This window comes from Onychomys torridus, chromosome 11 (genome assembly GCF_903995425.1).
Source record: "Onychomys torridus chromosome 11, mOncTor1.1, whole genome shotgun sequence".
Lineage (NCBI taxonomy): Eukaryota > Metazoa > Chordata > Mammalia > Rodentia > Cricetidae > Onychomys > Onychomys torridus.
Genome location: NC_050453.1, coordinates 65,070,455 through 65,089,961, shown reverse-complemented (window position 1 = coordinate 65,089,961; position 19,507 = coordinate 65,070,455). Strand labels below are relative to the sequence as shown.

Here is a 19,507-nt window from a genome sequence, read left to right as displayed (position 1 = left end):
CTGCTGTCCAGGCTGTCTACCCTGACCACACTAGCCAGCTCCAAGTCCCCAGTGCCTCTTGCGAGGTACCGCGCAATGATCTCTGCTGTAACAAGTGTAAGCACACCCCAGAAGTGAAGCCCCCTCCCACCTGCCCTGGTCAGTGACAAAACAGTGACTGGGAGTTGGTGTCACAGCAGCAGACTGCTGGCTTGGCAGCTATGGACCGCACGATGCTATCTAGGTTTCTGATTTTGTCTGTTTACTAAAAGGCAAGAATTTCCAAAAGAAAAGGGGCTTCTGGTCAAATCCCAAGATTGGGCCATGGAAACTGGAGCTTTGGAGTCTGTGAGGATTTAGGTTACCCCTCAACAACCACTGCTGCTTTGCAGCTATCACCTGGAACTGGGAGACAGAGATAACCCTCTGACTGGGCCTGGGCTGCCAGATAAGAAACAGCAAGGTCCACCGGGGTATGACTTCTAGGTTTCTGGGTTGCTGTGCTGCAGATGGTCATTCTCCAACACAGGGGGCCCTGGAGAGGGGGCTGGCTGGGAATTTTAACAGGCACCTCAAGGAGGACCCTGCTTAGGAACAAGCTTCCTGGTCACAGTTACCTAGTCAAAGGACTGGTCAAACACACCCCACTGCTGGGGAAGGCCAGGCAGCCAGGGAACTTTCTCTGCCCTTCTATTTTCAAGTGATTTTAGTCTGATTTTGCTTTTCTGATGCTTTGAGATCATAAAATATAAAATTTAACTGGAAAAGATTTAAGAGCAAAACCTCCAGAGACAGACAAGGAAACCAGCCATCCTGCCACCAGCTGTATCCTCCAATTTCGAATAACAGCCTTTTTTTAAGTCTTAAAAACACTATGTGGATGAGCGTTTTGTCTGCATGTATCTATGTGCATCATATGTATACAGTGCCCTTAGGCCAGAAGAGGCCATTGGACCCCTGGAACTGGAGTGACTGATGGTTGTGTGGGTGCCAAGAAAATAAACCGGGTCCTCCGCAAGAGCAGAAGAATTCTTAACTGCTGAGTCGCCTCTCCAGCACCCCCTACCTTAAACTCTAATAGACATGCACTGTGTGTGTGTCCCTCTGCTTCTCTCTGTGCCCTCCCCCAACACTGCGTGTGTGTGTGTGTGTGTGTGTGTGTGTGTGTGTGTGTGTGTGTGTGTGTACACACGCATGTGCGCATGTGTGTGAGAGAGACAGTGAACCTGGGGGCTTGAGGACAACTTTCAGGCATCATTCCACCTTGTTTCCACCTTGTTTCCACCAGGGTTCTTTTTAAGTTTGCTGTGGTGTAAGCTAGCTTCGATGGCTTGTGAGCTTACAGAACTTCTCTGTCTCTCCTTACATCATGCCCTAAGGGCACTGGGAGCACAAATCCACGCTACTAAGCCTGGGTTCATGTGGGTTCTGAGGATTTGGCCTCAGGTCCTCATGCCACTTGCCCACTGAGCCAGCTCTCTAGTCCTCTAGTGCTTTTCAGATGTGTCTCAGTTTCAAAGTGCTGGGTTTCTAGAAGCTAGCTTTCATGTTACAATTCCACAGCCAGAGCCACAGTGTGGGACACGACCCTGTGACAGGGAAGACCACTGGTGTTCCAGTTTCTTGGAGCAGTTCTGTGTGAGTCAGTCAGGACCCGTGTTCTCCTAAGGCCTGGGTTTTGTTGGGGGATGTAAAACCGCCTCCTCCTTTGGAGAGGGTAGTTCTAAAAGGAACCTTGGGATGCACATACTTTGGAAGTGTTGATTGGACAGGAAAACAGATGTTTGCCTGTGGATGATGGACACAGAAACCTAAAAGCACCAGGGATCCCTTCTAAGCACGTCTGGAGTCATAAGTACTAACTGTAGAAAATACAAGGCTAGACAAAAATGATGCCACCAGTGTGGCCATGACAGGATCTGCATGTGGAGCTAACTACTCTGAAGAATCCTGAGAATCAGAGACCAGGGATGGAGACAGGTTGGTTGAAACGAAGGGGTGTGGGGTGGGGTGCTCAGCTGCTAACGCCTCGCACAGGACTCAAGTTTAATCTTCAGAACCCTCATCAAAAAGCCGGGCATGGACTGGCAAGATGGCTCAGACAAGCAAAAGCACGCGCTGCGCCAGCTCGATGACCTAAGTGCGGTCCCTGGAGCCCAGAGCGGAAGGGGACAGGTGGTGACTTCTGAAACTTTCCCGGCCCTCCACCTACACGTGTCCAGTGGCACGAGCATACCCGCACGCATATACTCATTAAAAATAAAAAGCCACGTGTAGTGGCTCTTTTAGTCACAGGGAGGTGGTGACAGGCAGGCCCCTGGGGTTCTCTTTTCTGGCCAGCCAGCCTTGTCTACTGGTCAAGTTCTGGGCCAGTGAGAGACCCTGTCTCAAAATAAAAGGGAGACAATACCTGAGGAACATCCAAGGCTGACTTCTTGCCTCTACATACACATATACACTTGCACCACACACATAAGTGTGTACACACACACACACACACACACACACACACACACACACACACACACACAGAGAGAGAAAGACTTGAAGAATTTTCAAGAAAAACGAAAACCAAACCCCAAACCTATGCAGGTGCCTGAGCTGCTCCTGGCAACGTGATGGCCTGAGGTGCAGCAGGAAGAGGTAAGGCAGGAGTCAAGGTGAGCCCAGACATGTAAAGCAGAGAGGGCCTGCCAACACAGACCTCAGAACACTATGTCCCGCTGGCACCCTCAGGCCGCAGGGGTGGCAGGATGGCACCTTCCGGTTACAGGACTCTCATGCTGACAGAATACTGAGAAATGAATCTGAAGCAGATCTTCTCACTCTTTTCCTGGGCCATTTAAGAGGACTTCATACTTTCTAAACCATTTTCAAGGAAAAGAAACATAAACTAGGACATTTTAACTTATATTTGGAGTCCGCTCCAAAGGTTTTCAGTATTGCGATGCCCAGGTTAAAAAGACAGCCTCCGCTGGGTGGAGTGCTCAAACATTACATTAGCTTAGTTACCTGAACACTGATAATAAAAAGCTATGTGTATGGAATTTTACCTGCGTGTATTCATGTGCACCATGCCGTGCCTCGTGCCCTCAGAGGCCAGAAGAGGGTCTCAGATCCCCTGGCACAGACATTACCCATGGTGAGAAGCTGTCATCCAGATACTGGGAATCTAACCTGTGTCTTCTGGAAGAGCAGCCAGTTCTCTTAACCACTGAGCCATCTCTCCAGCCCCCTTAGCTCATGTTAATCTCATTTCAAGCCTGTCTTTTGTCACCCAAACAGCTACTACCACCTACCAGATGTGGCCAGCCTTTTGACACTGCCATATTTAACACTGTTATCTACAAAGTGCATGCTTGAGACCCGCACAATTGTGTTTTAAAAGAGTGGGGTCCAGCAGGTAAAGGTGCTTGCTGAAACTTGATGATCTGAGCTTGACCCACTGGGTTCTACATGATAGAAGGAAAGAACTGGTTTCCAATAAACTGTCCTCTATCTCCACATGTGCATTCATACATGTGTGTACACACAAGATAAAGTATAATTAAAGAAACACACACACACACACACACACACACACACACACACACACACACACACATTCCTAGTGTTTTAAGTAAGTTTACAATTTTGTGTTGATTGCACTTATAGCCACTCTGGGATCCAAACTTCTAACTGGACACACCTGAATTCTACATATAAAACAACAAAAATTCCACTTCAATTTTTCGTCATTGATTCTTGCTAAGGACAAGCTACTGAAAAAACAAAGTTGGTGCAAGATAGCTTGTCCTTCATAAGAGACCCAAGACCTGGTCTATACTTGTTCTGCTATGAACTTACTGGGTAGGCTTTTTAGGTCCTTTCTTCTTCATCTGGGAACAATGAAGCTGATCTCGCATTATCCTGTCTGGTTCACATCTTCAAGAGTGTGTGTGTGTGTGTGTAAAGTGGAACGCCTTCTGTCTACACATGAGTGTCACCATCATGCCACCAAGGCAGGTTTGAGAGACTCAGTCACTGGTTGGAAATGTTCCTAGGGCCTATGTTCTATGGTCCAGCAGGAAGAGACAGAGACACCCTCCAGATCAGGATCTGAGGAGGTCAAGCAGCCAATCCACAGCCAGGAGAAAAACCACCCTCAGGGTCTCGTTCCCTTTGCTGATGTAGGAACTGCTCTCCTCATAGGCCTTGGCCATGAGCACTCTCACAGTAGTTATGCAGAACCAAGAGGCTGTACTGGACAAGCGCTCACGGCTTGGCAGGCTCAACCCACTCTTGGCCATCTTGAGCTTGCTCCAGTTCTAAAGCCTCCATCTGGTTCCATGTGTCTTTTGGAGGTTGTCATGGACTCGTGTGCATGTGCATGCACACAGGCCGGAGGTCCATCTTTGGTGTCTTTCCTCATGACCTGTCTATCTTTTCTTCCCTTCCCCTCTTTCTTGATAGGATCTCGTTTGCTCAGAGCGTTCTGAGTAGGCTAGCAATCCCATGGATATACCTTTCTCTTTCTACCCAGTACTGGGTTTACAGGCTTTTTTTGTTTGTTTGCTTGTTTTTCGAGACAGGGTTTTAGCTTTTGGAGCCTGTCCTGGAACTCACTCTGTAGATCAGGCTGGTCTCGAACTCACAGAGATCCACCTGCCTCTGCCTCCCGAGTGTTGGGATTAAAGGCATTCATTACCCCCACCCCCACCAGATTACTGGCTTTTTAATGTGGATTCTGGAGATGGATTAGGTACCCACGCTTGCTCAGCAGGCCCTTCACCAGCTCCTTTCTGGGAGCAGGGCTCACCTCTTTGTGGGAGTCTTTGTGGGCTTCCAGCGTCTTCATGATGGTCAGTTCTGCGTAGTTTTTGAATCTTGCTGGCTGGTTTCTCAGAATCTCTCGTAAAACTCTCAGTGCCAGAGCTCGAATGGAATGCTAGGTGTGAGGGGAAAGAAACGTCACCAAACAGCCTGAGCCTTGTCCACGCCTCCAGCATGCACGGGCTCACAGGAAAGACCTATTCCAGGGGCTCCAGCCTCTTACAGGCCCCTCTACATGGATGACAAAAGTCTCCTCAACGTGGGCTTCCTGGACGGTCAACTCCAGGAGGGCAGCCACTGATGCATGGGTCCATCTTCAGGACCCAGCACCTGGGAAGGCCGGCAAAGGCTTCCAGAATGAACTCTATACCGCGGATCAAATGAAGATGGCACACCTAAGTTCACGGTCAGTTCCCTAACCTTTCTAGCTAAGTGGAAGCTTGGGCTCACGAGTCATCATGAAACACACACAGGGACGAGCTCATGGACAGGGCCTGTCAGGCTGGGAACTCTCTGAGGTCAGCTGGAGACCCGTGTCTGTTCCTGACCTTCAGGGTGATGAGGTCACCCATGCAATAGGCCTCAAGCTGTTAAGGCCCAAGTCATGTGTCTGGAGAAAAGCCATTCCAAACAGACGCCTAATCTCAAGAAAGAGAGCGGAGTTTACTGCAAACAGAGCCGAGAAGCACATCCTGATTCCTTGTCACTCAACTGTGCACTGTGCAAATGCACACAGACAGCACCTGCCCGCCCTCTGTGTGACATCATCCCATCTGCCCGCAGAGCCAGGGCAGGTGTAACCACCTCCCTAGGCAGGGCCTTGAAGGAACTAGGCAGGGCCTTGAAGGAAAGTTAGTGTGGACGTTCATTGCCTCACTTCCTCTACACCAGACCTTCAGTCCCGAGTCAGAAGACAATCCCAGGGCAGCAATTACTGCTCTCTCCTTCCTCCACTGCCCGCTGCCATCAGTCACCAGCACTGTGACCCTGGGTCTAGCCTATGACCTCACACTGTGCCAGCTTCTTGGAACACCTCCCAGCCCTGTGCTCCAGCTGTCTGTCAGGCCACGCAAAACCAATGTGAAGAGACAGACATTACTCAGGAAGTTTAACCAGAGCTGTTCCCTCCCAATTCTGCAGTAGGGGCCTGCTCCACAGGTAGGAGGCTAGACTGGATCACCTCCCCCAATGTTAGCCACTAAGTACCAGGTACAGTGTCACAGTCCCAGTCATGCTACAAACCTGGTCTGTCACATTCAAATGTCCCAGCATGAAGGTTTTGTTTTATAACTACTAATACACCCTGGGAAGCTACCTTTTAAAAAATAAATTCTGGGCAGGAAAGATGGCTCAGTGACCTGACTTTAATCCCCAAAACACACAGAAGCAGGAAAGAAGTGATTCCTACAAGTTGTGTCCATCCCGCCCTGACCCCCACACATGCTGTATGCGTCCACATAAATTAGTTTTTGGGTTTTTTCTGAGACAGGATTTCTCTCTGCAGCCCTGACTGGAACTCACTCTGTAGCCCAGGCTGGCCTTGAACTCACAGAGATCCGCCTGCCTCTGCCTCCCAAGTGCTGGGATTAAAGATATTTGCCACCACTTCCCAGCAAATTAGTTAAAAATTTAAAAATAAATTTCTCTATTTCACATGAAGTAAAAGTGAAACTCATGTGAAGATGAATTCTGCAAGGCTACCATCTACACTTGGGGTTTGGGCAAAATTCTGAGTGAAAGTATCTAGGTTCAGGAAGGTGTTTCGTTGGCTGGCTGTCCACCCAGTTCCAGGGAGACTTGGGTCTACACACGTAAACTGATGTGACTGTGGCAGGCTTGTGAGTGCTCAGGAACTATGTGGAAACGGGGTGAACACTTGATTCGGTGTGAGCCAGGCACGGAACCCCCAAAGGGAAGCTAGTCAGCCCTGACCGGGAAGGCCCCATGTGGAAAGGGCTGTGAGTGCCTACATCCTTGTCCCCTAGAGTTTCCAGCAGCAGCAGCAGGATGGTCTTGAAGTGCTCCTCCCACACGCCCAGGCTGTCTTCCCTGGTGATCTTGAGCAGCTCCAGCAGTGCTCCCTTCCGCTCCTCCACACGCTCGTTGTGGTTGGATAGCTCTTTCAGCAAGTCCGCCACCAGGTCCGAGTGGTCAATGGGCACTGGGGAGACACACATGGAACCTCAGGAGATGTGGGCCACAGCGTTCCCGCCATGTTCTTTCCTACCTCGACTCTGAGTGATCGATGCTACACTTTCCCCTCCTATGCTGCCCCGCTTGGCTGCCAGCCTCCCCCTGTGTACCCCCAACGTTCTTACCATGCTGTGAGAACAGAGGACCAGGCCAGCTGCACACCACCAGAGTCCCGTGAGTCCCCCCTTCCTTACCATTTCCCCGTCTATTTTTATATAGAGGCTAAAAAAAAAAAAAAAAATCCAAGTGCTTGAGACCCACCTTTTTCTAAACTCTCTTCTACACCACAGTCTTGGGTCACGCTTTCTACCGGACCATTCCAATGCACAAGTTGGATCCCCCCAAGGCCCTCCTGATCTCCCATTGACTAACATCTGTCCCATCCCAGTGTGCACATTCTCCCAAGGCTCTCCTGATCTCCCATTGACTAACATCTGTCCCATCCCAGTGTGCACATTCTCCCAAGGCCCGCCCATTCTCCCATTGACTGACATCTGTCCCATTCCATTTGCAAACATTCCCTCAAGACCCTCTCACTATCACACTGACTAGTGTCTGTTCCATCCTTGGATGTGCAGAACATGGGAACCAACACAGTAACTGATGCCAACCCAAGTGACTATCCATAGACTGGGGAGCCTGCTCACCTCCACTAGCACGGTTAGCCGCAGGGCTCTGAACTGCACCAAATGGCTCAAAGGCACCTCTTCCCTGGCCGTACTCACTGAAAAGCCCTCAACCCTAAAAACTCAACTTTAAACAGGGAGCAGGGGGACCAACTGTGGAGACAAGTCACCACACACACTCTCCTGAGGCATACTTGCAAATTTCTTTATCTTCAGAGATTAAGGGACAAGGACATAAGGAAGCTCAGAACACTGAACACTTGTCACTTCTTGCCATCCCACCTTTCTCCATCAGCTCTTTAGTAACAGGTGATGGATAAAAAGAACCGACACTCTAATCTGGTCAAGAGCAGTAAAGGAGAAGTACGGGGTGTGGTGACTACCTGAGCAAAGGAAAAATCATCCCCTTCTCCCAGAAAGCATGGCGCACAGCATGGGACCGGCCAGCCCAGGCTCACAGCCGGGGACTAGAACTAGGCAAATCCAGGGAAATGACAGTTCCGGGATTGTTTTTGACCCTTGATGCCTCTTCTGTTCTGGACACCTGGAGAACTGTCTTCTACCACAGAACTGCACAGTATCAGGTCCTTTATTCCTTTTGTGCCTTGTGCCTGCCCCTGTCTCCTGCAGCAGCCCCCTGCCTCCCGCAGCAGCCCCCTCCAAAGTGTGCTCATTCTGAGTCTGGAACCCAACAGTCTTGAGCAATCATGCCAGGAAGTGCGCCTTGCTTTCCTTCCGGCAGGCCAACCTCGTTACTTCCTGATTACAGAAAGTACTCAGTTATTAATTATTTAGAATGCTAATTTACCTAATTTTCCACTCCAACAAAACAGATCTACTACAAGCTGCAAAAACGTCATACAAAGTTACACTAGAACAAAGCTAGTGAGTATGAGTGAGGTGGAAAGAGAAAGACTCAAGTTGCTGGCACAAACACCAGCCAACCAATAGTCACTGCTGGTCACTGGCTTTGGTCCTGCAGACTGAATCCAGGGCCTCACATGTGCTAAGCACAACTCAATCCCTGAGCCACACTTTCTGTCCCTGGATACTGATCTTGACATGGGACTCAGAAGAACTCCAGGGACACATCCCTCTGTTATATTTTGGGCAAGTAATCTTAACTTTTCTGAATCTATTTGCTAACCTGTAAAACCATCTCCAATCTCAGGAGCTAAAGGGCATATGCTTCTTAGCAAAGTGCCAGCATGAGGTAGGCAAGTAACTACCATCAGCTGCCCTGCCTCCTCGCTCTGGTATACGCAGGGCACAGCCTGAGAAGACCCTGGGCGCCACACTGCTAAAGGAAGAGGGAAGTGTGCGCATGGCTTTGGGACCTCACCTTCATGGCTACGAGAGCTAGGACGGTGTGGGCCAAGGTCTTCACAGAGAGCAAGCATTAGATGCCTGGGGCCGGGATCAACCACTCCACTTAGGCAGCACTCTAGGAAAGTCCCAGGAGCAGAGCCTCCATGGACAGACTGCAGGCGCTCAGAGGGTAAGACCAAATAGGCTTCTACTCACAGGGGACCTCCCAGGCCTAAGCACATAGCAGGGACTCTATAAGCAGTTCTGAGCAAATGATGGACCAGGGCAGACCCCATGTTTCTATTTGTTCATGACAGGGCCCCCAGGGCTGGGATGACAGAGGGAAGTGCGTAGGAGACAGAGGGTTGGGCAAGCGGACAGACCATCTCGGAGCTGCTCCATGTCATCATCAAACACCGCCTCCTTCAGAGCCGTCTTGTCATAGGTGTTGATGGTGTCTGAGTAGGGATGCGGGTTATACTCCCGTGCTCGTGGCCCTGGGAAGGCACGTGGAGGCTGCGTGTTGAGCAGGGAGGTCTTGTTGTCCAAAGCTGTCCTCCCTCCTTCCACCTCACCACCTCCCCGGCCTTCGGTGGCAGGTGAGGCGGCTCCCCCGTCTCGGGACACCTGCAACACAGCACACAGTCACTCTGGACCTCCCGACACACCTGTTCATTCGTTTATCTTCCATCCCTCCTTCCTTCCCCCTCTGTCTGTCTGTCTGTCTCCTTTCCCTCCCTCCGCTTCTCCTTCTTTTACAGGGTCTCACTATGTAGTCCTGGCTGGCCTGGAACTACTATGTAGATCAGCTTGGCCTTGAACTCAGAAATCCACACTCAGAAACAGCTAGCTTAGGAGTTTCTTAGAAGGGCCAGGGATTTCCATTCGCAATCTGCCACTGACAAAAAAGCAGTTATTGACATTTAATTTTATTTACAACATTTTTTAAAAGTGTGTGTGTGTGTCTGTGTGTCTATCTGTCTGCACCCACAGAGGCTGGAGGAGTGTTCTTCTTGGAGTTACAGGTAGTTGTGAGCTGCCCAATACAGGTGTCGGGAACCGAGCTCTGGAGGAATAGCAAGTGCTCTGAATCATGGAGCCTTCTCCCCAGCTCCATGCTCTTGTTATTTCTATCTGAATAGAACATCCCTCTATCTACTTACATATTCTAGCCTGTTTCCTTTGTTATTTGGTGGTTCACTGGGTTTTCTGAAGGACTGTCTCCATGGGGTCTGAAGAGCTCCTTGGAAATGGAGGAGTAGGTCCTTCCTTCACTGTTCACTCTTGAGAAGCCTGCCTCAGACCACTGTGGCTTCTGGCTCCAATGCCAACAGTAGGGGCTTCTCAAGGGTACCTTAGAACACCTCCAGAGCCTAACACAGTCTAAACAGCCACAAATAAGGCCCTTGATTTGTAGATTTTTGAGATAATAATGAGGGTCAGTCAGATTATCTCAAAATTACCTCTCACCTGGAGACACAGTAAGTATCTCCCAGGCCACAACAACTCTTCCATTCTTTGGGTACTAGTACTCAGCGTTTCCTCCCTTCTGTCTTAGCAGTCTTTCAATGGTCTCTGGCATGGTTTTCATAGTCTCGCTCTGACGGTTGCTTTTATGTCAACTCAACACAATCCAGAGTCATTTGGGAAGAGGGAGCCTCAACAGGAAAAAAAATCCCTCTAGAAGATTGGACTGTGGGCAAGTCTGTGGTGCATTTTCTTTTTTAATTAATTAATTAATATTTTTCTTTTTCTTTTTTTTCCAGTATGAATTCCTTTTTTTTAATTGCATTTAGAAATTTTCTGCTTACTCCACATACCACCCACAGAGCCCACCTCCTCCCTGCTCCCACCCTCAGCCCTCTCTCCCAAGCCACCCCACATCCCCATATCCCCCAAATCAGGGTCTCCCATGGGGAGTCAACAGAGCCCAGCACACTGAGCCTAGGCAGGTCCAGGCCCCTTCCCACTGCACCAAGGCTGTGCAAGGTGTCACACCACAGGTGGTGCGGTTTTTTAAATCAATAATTACTGTGGGAGTATCCAGCCCATTGTAGGTGCTGCCACCCCTGGGCTGGTGGCCTTGGGTGTTATAAGAAGGCAGGCTGAGCAAGTCATGAGGAACACGTCTGTGAGCATCACCCACCCATCCCCAGGCCCCAGGTCTCTGTACCAGTTGACTTCCCTTGGGAATGGACTGTGACATGGAACTGTAAGCAGAAACAAACCTTTTCCTCCTCTTTTTTTTGTTTTTGTTTTTGTTTTTGTTTTTGTTTTTGTTTTTCGAGACAGGGTTTCTCTGTGTAGCTTTGCTACCTGTCCTGGATCTCACTCTGGAGACCAGGCTGGCCTCGAACTCACAGAGATCCGCCTGGCTTTGCCTCCCAAGTGCTGGGACTAAAGGTGTGCGCCACCACCACCAGCCCTTTTCCCCCTCAAGCTGCTTTTGCTCATGGTGTTCTATCACAGTAACAGAAATGTAACCGAGACTTGGGATCAGGACTTTACCTTGGGCACATTTGCTTGTTCAGCGCCTACATGACAACCTATCGGTTAAGTGCTGGCAATGGGCAGCCTACTTCCTCACCTGGACATGAGTTCCAGGAATCTGGAACAGACGTGATTCCCACAAAAAGTGAATTTGTGCTGCTAACAAGATACAACTCTCATTGTATGTTTATATATTTTAAATGTTATGGTAAATACACATACCCTATCATTTCAACCATCCATAATCATGGTTCAATGACATTAGATACATTCACTATTTTGTGTTACCATCGATACTATCTATACCCCAAACTTTCTCATTTTCTCCCCAAATCCTATACCCAATAATTAACAATTCCCCTGCCCCCACAAACCTTGAGTTTATTCTCTACTCATCTGTCTATGCTAGGTATCTCAGGCAAAGGAAATAAGAAAATACCAGCCCGTTTGCAATTGGCTTATTTTCCTTGGCATTATGCATTTAAAGTTCATCTAGGTTACAGCACAGGTCAGATTTCTTCCTTTTGGAAGGCTGCCTGTCACATCTTTACCCTTGCACGTGCTGATCCACACTGGGGTTGTGTTCACCTTGGCTACCATGACTAATGCTACTGTAAATGCCAGCCTACAGATACCTGTCTGAATCCATGCTGGCAACTCTCTGCACATATACCTCATAGAAGATCTGGAATGCATTTGTCATTGACACCTACAAATAAGATTCTATATTATATTTAAGATACAGAGAATAGGCCTGGAGAGATGGCTCAGCGGTTAAAAGCACTGACTGCTCTTCCAGAGGTCGTGAGTTCAATTCCCAGCAACCACATGGTGGCACACAACCATTTATAATGGGATCTGAGTCCTTCTTCTGGTGTGCATGAAGACAGGTCACTCATATACATAAAATAAATAAGTATTTTTTAAAAGGCACAGAGAATAAATAATATAGGTATAGGTCTACACAAATTCAGACCAACAAGGTGTAGCAGCTTTCCGAGTAGAAGGTAATTCATGGGTGACTTTGTAACTCTTACTATTAGTGTGTGCGTGTGCGTGTGCGTGTGCGTGTGTGCGTGTGTGCGTGTGTGTGTGTGTGTGTGTGTGTGTGTGTGTGCGTGTGCGTGTGCGTGTGTGTTGTGAACATCATACACAAGACAGCAGTCAGAAGACCACTTCACGGAGTCAGCTCTCTGTCCACCTGTGTGTATCAGGGATTGAACTGAGCAGCAAGTGTTTTTACACCTTCTCAACCCTCCAATCTTACTTTTTTACTTCATGCAGATTTTGCAAAGATGGGCAGTCCAATACACATACAATTAACATTTTGTTTTCCTCACTGCATACGTAATTCATGTGTCAAGTTTTGTAGATTAATACTGAAATGTGATACTTTGTGGAAATAATGCCATTCTTTTCTTTTGCCGAGTTCTTTACTTAGAATAAATTATGGGTAAAGTTGACAATTACATGAGTTAAATATAATCCTAGCCGGGTGGTAGTGATGCATGCTTTTAATCCCAGCACTTAGGAGGCAGAGGCAGGCAGATCTCTGTGGCCTCTTTGAGTGGGTTACAGAGTGAGTTCCAGGAAAGGCTCCAAAGCTACATAGAGAAACCTTGTCTTGAAAGACATACATAGACACACACACACACACACACACACACACACACACACACATATATAAATCCTATTGACTTCCAGACAATTCCATTAATCTCACATAGCACCTGCATTTCACTAAAGCATTATCATCTCTCTTACATTCAATGTTATACCGTCTACTGAAAGCAGACTGGAACCTGGCTACTGGTCCCTGTACCTCTGTAACTGCTCAGAATGGATTTCCCAACATTTTCAACGTTGTCATTGCTGGTGTGAGCCATTGCCCACCAGCTCTGCCTTGTGTCCGTGCGCTGCCTCGGCAGGCCAGGCCTACGTGTGACCTTGAGGAACAAGTATATTGGCTCTGACCTCCCCTCAGCCAATGAGCTGAGAGTGTGTCTGTCCTGGTCAGTTCCTGACAACGGGACACCAATTGGCATTACACGGACTATGTGATGGGAAGAAGGAACAGTTAGGAACTGCTTCCATTCGATTGGCCTATGGGCTTGTCTGTATGGCATCTTCTTACTTAATGACTGATGAGGAGGGCCCAGCCCACTGCCGGTGGAGCCACTCCTGAGCAGACAGTCTTGAGTTGTTTCAGCAAGCCTAAAGAGGAAGCCAGGACACAGTGTTCCTCTGCACTCTCTGCTCCAGGTCTTGTTTCCAGTTTCTGGCCTTGGCTTCCTCCACTGCTTGACTATAAGTTGTAAGATGAAACAAACCGTTTCCTCCCTTTCTGAATTGGGGTTTCTGCTGCTGTGAGAAAGCACCACGACAGAAACAACTTGTGGGGGAGAAGGTTTATTTCAGCTCACAACTCGGAGGTCACACTCCATCACCAAAAGAAGTCAGGGCAGGAACTCAGGGCAGGAACATGAAGACAGGAACTGAAGCAGAGGCCATGGAGGAACACTGCTTCCTGGCTGTCTCCTCATGGTTTGCTCAGCCTGCTTTCTTAAAGCACTCGGGGCCATCGGGCCAGGGGTGGCTCTGCCCACAGTGAGCCTGGACCTCCTACAGCAATCATCAATAAAGAAAACCGTCTGTATACATTTAGACTACAGGGCTTTTAATGAATATTCTGGTGCATATTTGATTGACTCCACTGAGAAAGAGCCTGTGCATAGCAAGGGCTGTCTGTATTTTAGGGAGGGACTGTTTATGATAGATATCATGACAGGCTGAGTAGACTAGGAACACTTATCAGAGGTGGAGTTGCTGTGGTTCAGTAGTCGAGCACTGGTTCAATTTCCAGTTCCACATATATGCAACCAGATCAAAATCCGATGCCTTAATCACCAATGGCACTGGAGCCCTGACAACCTGTCCCCTCCACATCATAGGTCCCCAGGAAATGTGAGGTTTCTTGGGCCTGGTCATCTTTTCTTTCTCTTGTCAATTTTTACTCCTTTCAATTCTTATCAAAGCATTTTTGTGATTTTAATACACAGAAAGCCCTGCAGAGATGACCAAACCAAACTAGTGGGAACTCATGACACTTGGATCAATCAATGGCTGTGGAGCCTACATGGGACTGGACTAGGCCCTCTGCATGGTGAGACAGATGTGTAGCTTGATCTGCTTGGGGGGGCCCCCTGGCGGTAGGATCAGAATCCAGCCCTGGTGCATGAGCGGGCTTTGTGGAGCCCACTACCTATGATGGGACACCTCGGACAGTCTGGAGGCAGGGAGAAGGGCTTGGACTTGCCTCTACTGGATGTGCCTCCCCATGGGAGGCCTTGCCTTCTTGTGGGAGGGGAGTGGTGGTTGGTTGGGAGGGGGAGGCTGGAGAGGCAGGAGGAGGGAAGAGAGGGATCTTTGATTGGTGTGTACAATGAATGAAAATTTTTCTTAATAACAATAATAAAAACATAGAAAGCACTGAAATGACCCCAAACAGAACACTGGGTGTCCACTTTTGGCACATCCACATGGGAAACCATCATGCGTGAACATTCACACGGACTTCCCACGAGGAAAGCAGGCTGTCTTCCTTGAAGCTCCGCCCCTGGTCCCCCAGGACCTCACCCCTTGGCTTCTTGCCCATCTTCCCAGTTGTGCTTCCCTGGACTGCTCCTCAGGACTCCGTCCTTACCTGGTGTCTGAGCACTTTACCCTTCACTTTCTTTTCAGACCACAGACTCACTCTTCAGAGCCTCTCAAGTCTGCTCTGGCCTCTGTCACTGACTTTCTAGGTTGGCTTAGCTGTCACGGGCCCTGCCACCCACACGTACCCACAGCTAGATTCACGATGTTCTCAATGCGTCACTGCGCCTACTCATTTTCTTCTCCTTCTCAGACATTACGACCTCACCAGATCACCTGTCTCAAGAGCACAGGAGACTTCTGGGCCCTCTGTTAACACCTTTTCCTCTAGAGCAGTGGTCCTCAACCTTCTTTAATGCTGCGACCCTTTAATACAGTTCCTCATGTTGTAGTGACCCCAACCATAACATCATTTTTGTTGTTATTTCATAACTGTAATTTGGCTGTTATAAATCATAATGTAAATATCTGTGTGTTCTGATGGTCTTGGGTGACCCCTGTGGAAGGATCATCAACCCCCAAAGGGGTCACGACCCACAAGCTGAGAACTGCTGCTCTCAGGGCTCTGGTTCCCCAGAGCTGGGCTTTCAGTCACTCAGATACATTCTACCATGCCAAGCTTTTTGTTTTATTATTATTATTATTATATTATTATTATTATTATTATTATTATTATTATTATTATTATTATATTATTATTATTTTTGAGACAGGGTTTCTCTGTGTAGCTCTGGCTGTCCTGGAACACGCTCTGTGGATCAGGCTGGCCTTTCAGAGATCTGCCTGCCTCGGCCTCCCGAGTTTTAATGTGGTTCTGAAGTCAGGCTCTCATACCTGTGTGGCAAGTACTTTACTGACTGAGCCTTGCTTGGGCCCAGACTCACCACGTTATCACATCACAGAAGCAGAACATGTCCAAGACAGATGAATAAAAGCTGAGAATCTCCCCCAAAATGTCTTTAAACTGCCTTAGGCCTTTAACACCACCATCATTTTAACGCCAGAGTAGAAAACAGCATCACCAGGGACTTCAGTGTGAGAAAGACTCAAGGCCGCTGCCACTCAACTGACACAGGTGTCCACCAGCCCGGGATACTCACGATATCACAATCCTTCTTGCCATCTCGCTTAATTGGCTCGTTCAGGTCCTCTTGGCTTCGGAAGCTGAACTTCTCGATGGCTTCTGTAACTCCACGCAAAGAGCTATAGATTTCTTCAGAGTTCAGGTTCTCTGTATCATAGTCCAGCATGCTATAATTTAAAAGAAAAAAAAAAAGCATTTTTTGAAAAATGGAGGTATGTGTAAAAAACCAAGACACAGGCCTAAACAATTTAGTAATTTGGAGTAAGACTAATTATACTTGGGGTCTTTTGGGGACAGCTCTTGTCAGGGCACCGCTACTATCCATCTTTCACGTCCAAGCTGGCCCCAGACACATCACACAGCACCCAGGAACCAGTGAGAAACAACACAACCACAAGAATGTGAGAACTCAGGAATGACACCAGCGACTGGACACACAAGGTGATGAAGGTAGAAAAGTAACTTGCTTTTCTTGGAGATGAAAAAAGGTGGTTTGGTTGTTACTGGTCTCAAATGTACAAACTCTAAGGAACAGGCACATGGAAATAAGCTCGGATTACAGAGAGCCTTCTGAAGAGCAGAGTAAACCACTTCACAGGGCCAGGCAATGCATACCAAATCCAATCTGGAGAAACAATAAGACCCTACCTCAAAAAAATACAAGACATCAACTTGGAAGTCAAAGTCAGATCTACCCTCACCAGGCTCCTGCGGCTCTACTTCCCATGTGGTCTACCCAGGAGCTTGCTGGGAATATCAGATTCTTTTATTAAAGCAAATCTTAAAGAGATGAGCCACCTTCCTGGATGAACATCTAAAAACACTTCTAGAAACAATATTGGTCCTTTATGGGAAAGTGATGTCAATTTGCTGTCCTTTGAGACACTAATAATAATAAAACATGAAATAGAAATGGTTTTCAAAAAGAAAAAAGGAGAGTCTTTTGGTGTCCTGCAGTATGTCAGTAAATGTTCTTTAGATGTGTGAACGGGCCCTGAACAAAGGAGGGCCACAAGAAACACCCACACCTCCCCTCACTGAGAACTCAAAAGACAAGCAGCACAGGACAGGTAGACAACAGTGAAAGCAAAGAATGCTGGGACATCAGCCAAGGACGGCTGAAGCACTGCTTGCTTTAGAAAGCATCTGTAGTAGCTTCAGTCTCCCAGAGGCTCTGGTATTTGAATAACCGGTCCATAGTTGGTGGCACGTAGTTGGTGGGGGAGTGGGTGTTAGGAGGTGTGGCCTTGCTGGAGAACTATATCACTGGCTATGGGCTTTGAGAATAAAAAGCCTTGCCTACCTCCCAGTTTGCTCTCTGCATCATGCTTGCTTTTAAAGATGTGAACTCTCAGCTTCCTGTTCCTGCCGCCATGCCTGCCTGCCATGATGGACTCTTACCATCTACACTGTAAACCTAAATAAACTTTCTGTCTGGGTCAGAAGTTGGTGCCAGAGACTGAAGAACCCGGCCGTGTGGTTGTGTGGAGCCATCGTGCAGAAGCCCAGAGGGCGGTAAGCAGTGCCGAGAGCGAGGCAGACCGAAGCCACTTGGCTCAAGAGGCTTCAGAAGGGAACAGAATTAGGAACTGGGCCGGGAACTTCCTTGTGATATTTTTGGGAAGAATCTGGCTGCCCTTGTCCTAAGAAGCTGCCTGAGGCTAAATTAGAAAGTAATGGGCTAATTTCTTTGGAGGAGGAAATTTCAAGACAGGATAACACTGAGTCGTGGCATGGCTGTTACTGAGCACACTTGTGCAGTCTACAAGTGGGGCGGAGAGAAACAGTGCTGAGAAGCTCCATGTCGTAGTCAAGAGTTGTACCACAAGAAGGGCTGTGCCAGATAAGGAGAGATCCCTGCTCTGCACAGAAACAAAGGGAAAAAGATGCCCTCATCAAGACCTCACCCAGCTAAGCTTCCAAAATGTGAAACCATGTTTAAGGAGTTTTCTGTTCCTAAAAAGCGACTGAACAAAAGTGTTGTTGTGCTAAACCAGGTAAGGATGCCGTATGGTACTGACTTTAGGGGCAAGAAGGACACAAGAAGGAAAGGGACGCAGACTCTCTCTGCAGTTCCAGAGAGCCACTGAGGACAAGGTGTGGTGGGGGAATCCCTACATGGATGCCCCAGAGGGCAAGAGGCTGAGATGCCATTTTGTGAAGCTGTCAAAGTGAAGTCTGTTAGCAGTGGAGAGAGACCACAAGATGCTGGAGATGCCAGTCATGAGCTATCTGCCAAGTAAAGCTGTGCACAGAGTAGAACCAGCCCAGGAAAGACGTACATCACAGGCAGCACAGCTGGTGGGGCAAAGCCATCGGAGCCCTTTGAAAAGCCCAGACATGGACATGGAGCTGGAGGAGTCGCATTTGCTCTCATGGGTTCTCTTGTTTTGGTTCAGTATTTCTTGACTATGCCGCCATACCCTCCTAGAATAGCAGTGCCTCTTCTGTGCCATTATAGACTGGAAATCTGTAACTTATCTTGGTTCTCCGGGTTTACAATTAAGAGATTCCTAGAGTCTCTGAAGAGACTTTGGGCTTTCAGACTATGAGAACTTTTGAAGTTGGACTGAATACACTTTGTATGATCATATAGCAACAAGTGTGTGGGGGCCAGAGTGGAATTTAGTCTGAATGAGAATGTCCCACACAGGCTCTGATGTTTCATCTTTTGGTTCCCAGTTAGCAGCACTGTTTTGTGGTTTAGGTGTGTACATTGAAAGTACATCACTAGGGGGTAGGCTTTGAGTGTTTATATTTATAGTCTTGCCCCAGTTTGTTCTCCCTACTTCCTGCTTATGGTTTGAAGATGTGAGCTCTCGGCTTCCTGCTGCCATGCCTCCCTGCCACGGCACCCATAAGCCTCTTCTTTCTGTAAGCTCCTTGGTCATGATATTTTATCACAATGATAGAAAAGTAACTAACAGTATTTGAGAAAGGATGAGATGCTGGAAGCAAATTTCACTTATAGAAAGTCCTGAGCTAGCTGAGGAGCTGTGCACTCGGACAACCCTTGGCTGGACACCAACAAGCAAGCGGCATTGCTAGTTCTTCCACAGTGAGAGCTGAGGAGCAAGGTGTCCACCGGGGAGATCTGTTCCCAATGACAACACTGTCCTAAGTTTCCTTTAAGTTAAACACAACCGGAACTGGCTAAGTGTCATGGAGGGTGCAATGATCCAAATGTTTTCTAATGCTGGCTACAGCAACAGTCCCAAGCTGACTCTCTGGGTGGAAGCTACGGGCCTTGCACTGCACAACTGATCCACACGGAATCCTTCATGCCTGGTAAATGGAAGGAAGCACACATCAGCTCGATTAGGAGAGTTCAGATAACACGTGCCAACTCAAAGACTGGCCT

At 48.2% G+C, this 19,507-nt stretch overlaps 1 protein-coding gene across 42 annotated transcripts in view; it reads right to left on the bottom strand.

The window, feature by feature from the left end:
* The window catches only part of Clasp1 (cytoplasmic linker associated protein 1), a 226,928-nt gene that overhangs the window by 14,910 nt on the left and 192,511 nt on the right, over positions 1–19,507 (bottom strand). For all 42 annotated transcript variants that reach the window (XM_036202616.1, XM_036202603.1, XM_036202617.1 and 39 more), the window contains 4 exons: positions 16,163–16,313; positions 9,302–9,545; positions 6,762–6,952; positions 4,778–4,906 (listed from right to left, as the gene is read on the bottom strand). In XM_036202616.1, the coding sequence (XP_036058509.1) occupies positions 4,778–4,906; positions 6,762–6,952; positions 9,302–9,545; positions 16,163–16,313 (715 nt within the window). The remainder of the gene's footprint in view (positions 1–4,777; positions 4,907–6,761; positions 6,953–9,301; positions 9,546–16,162; positions 16,314–19,507) is intronic.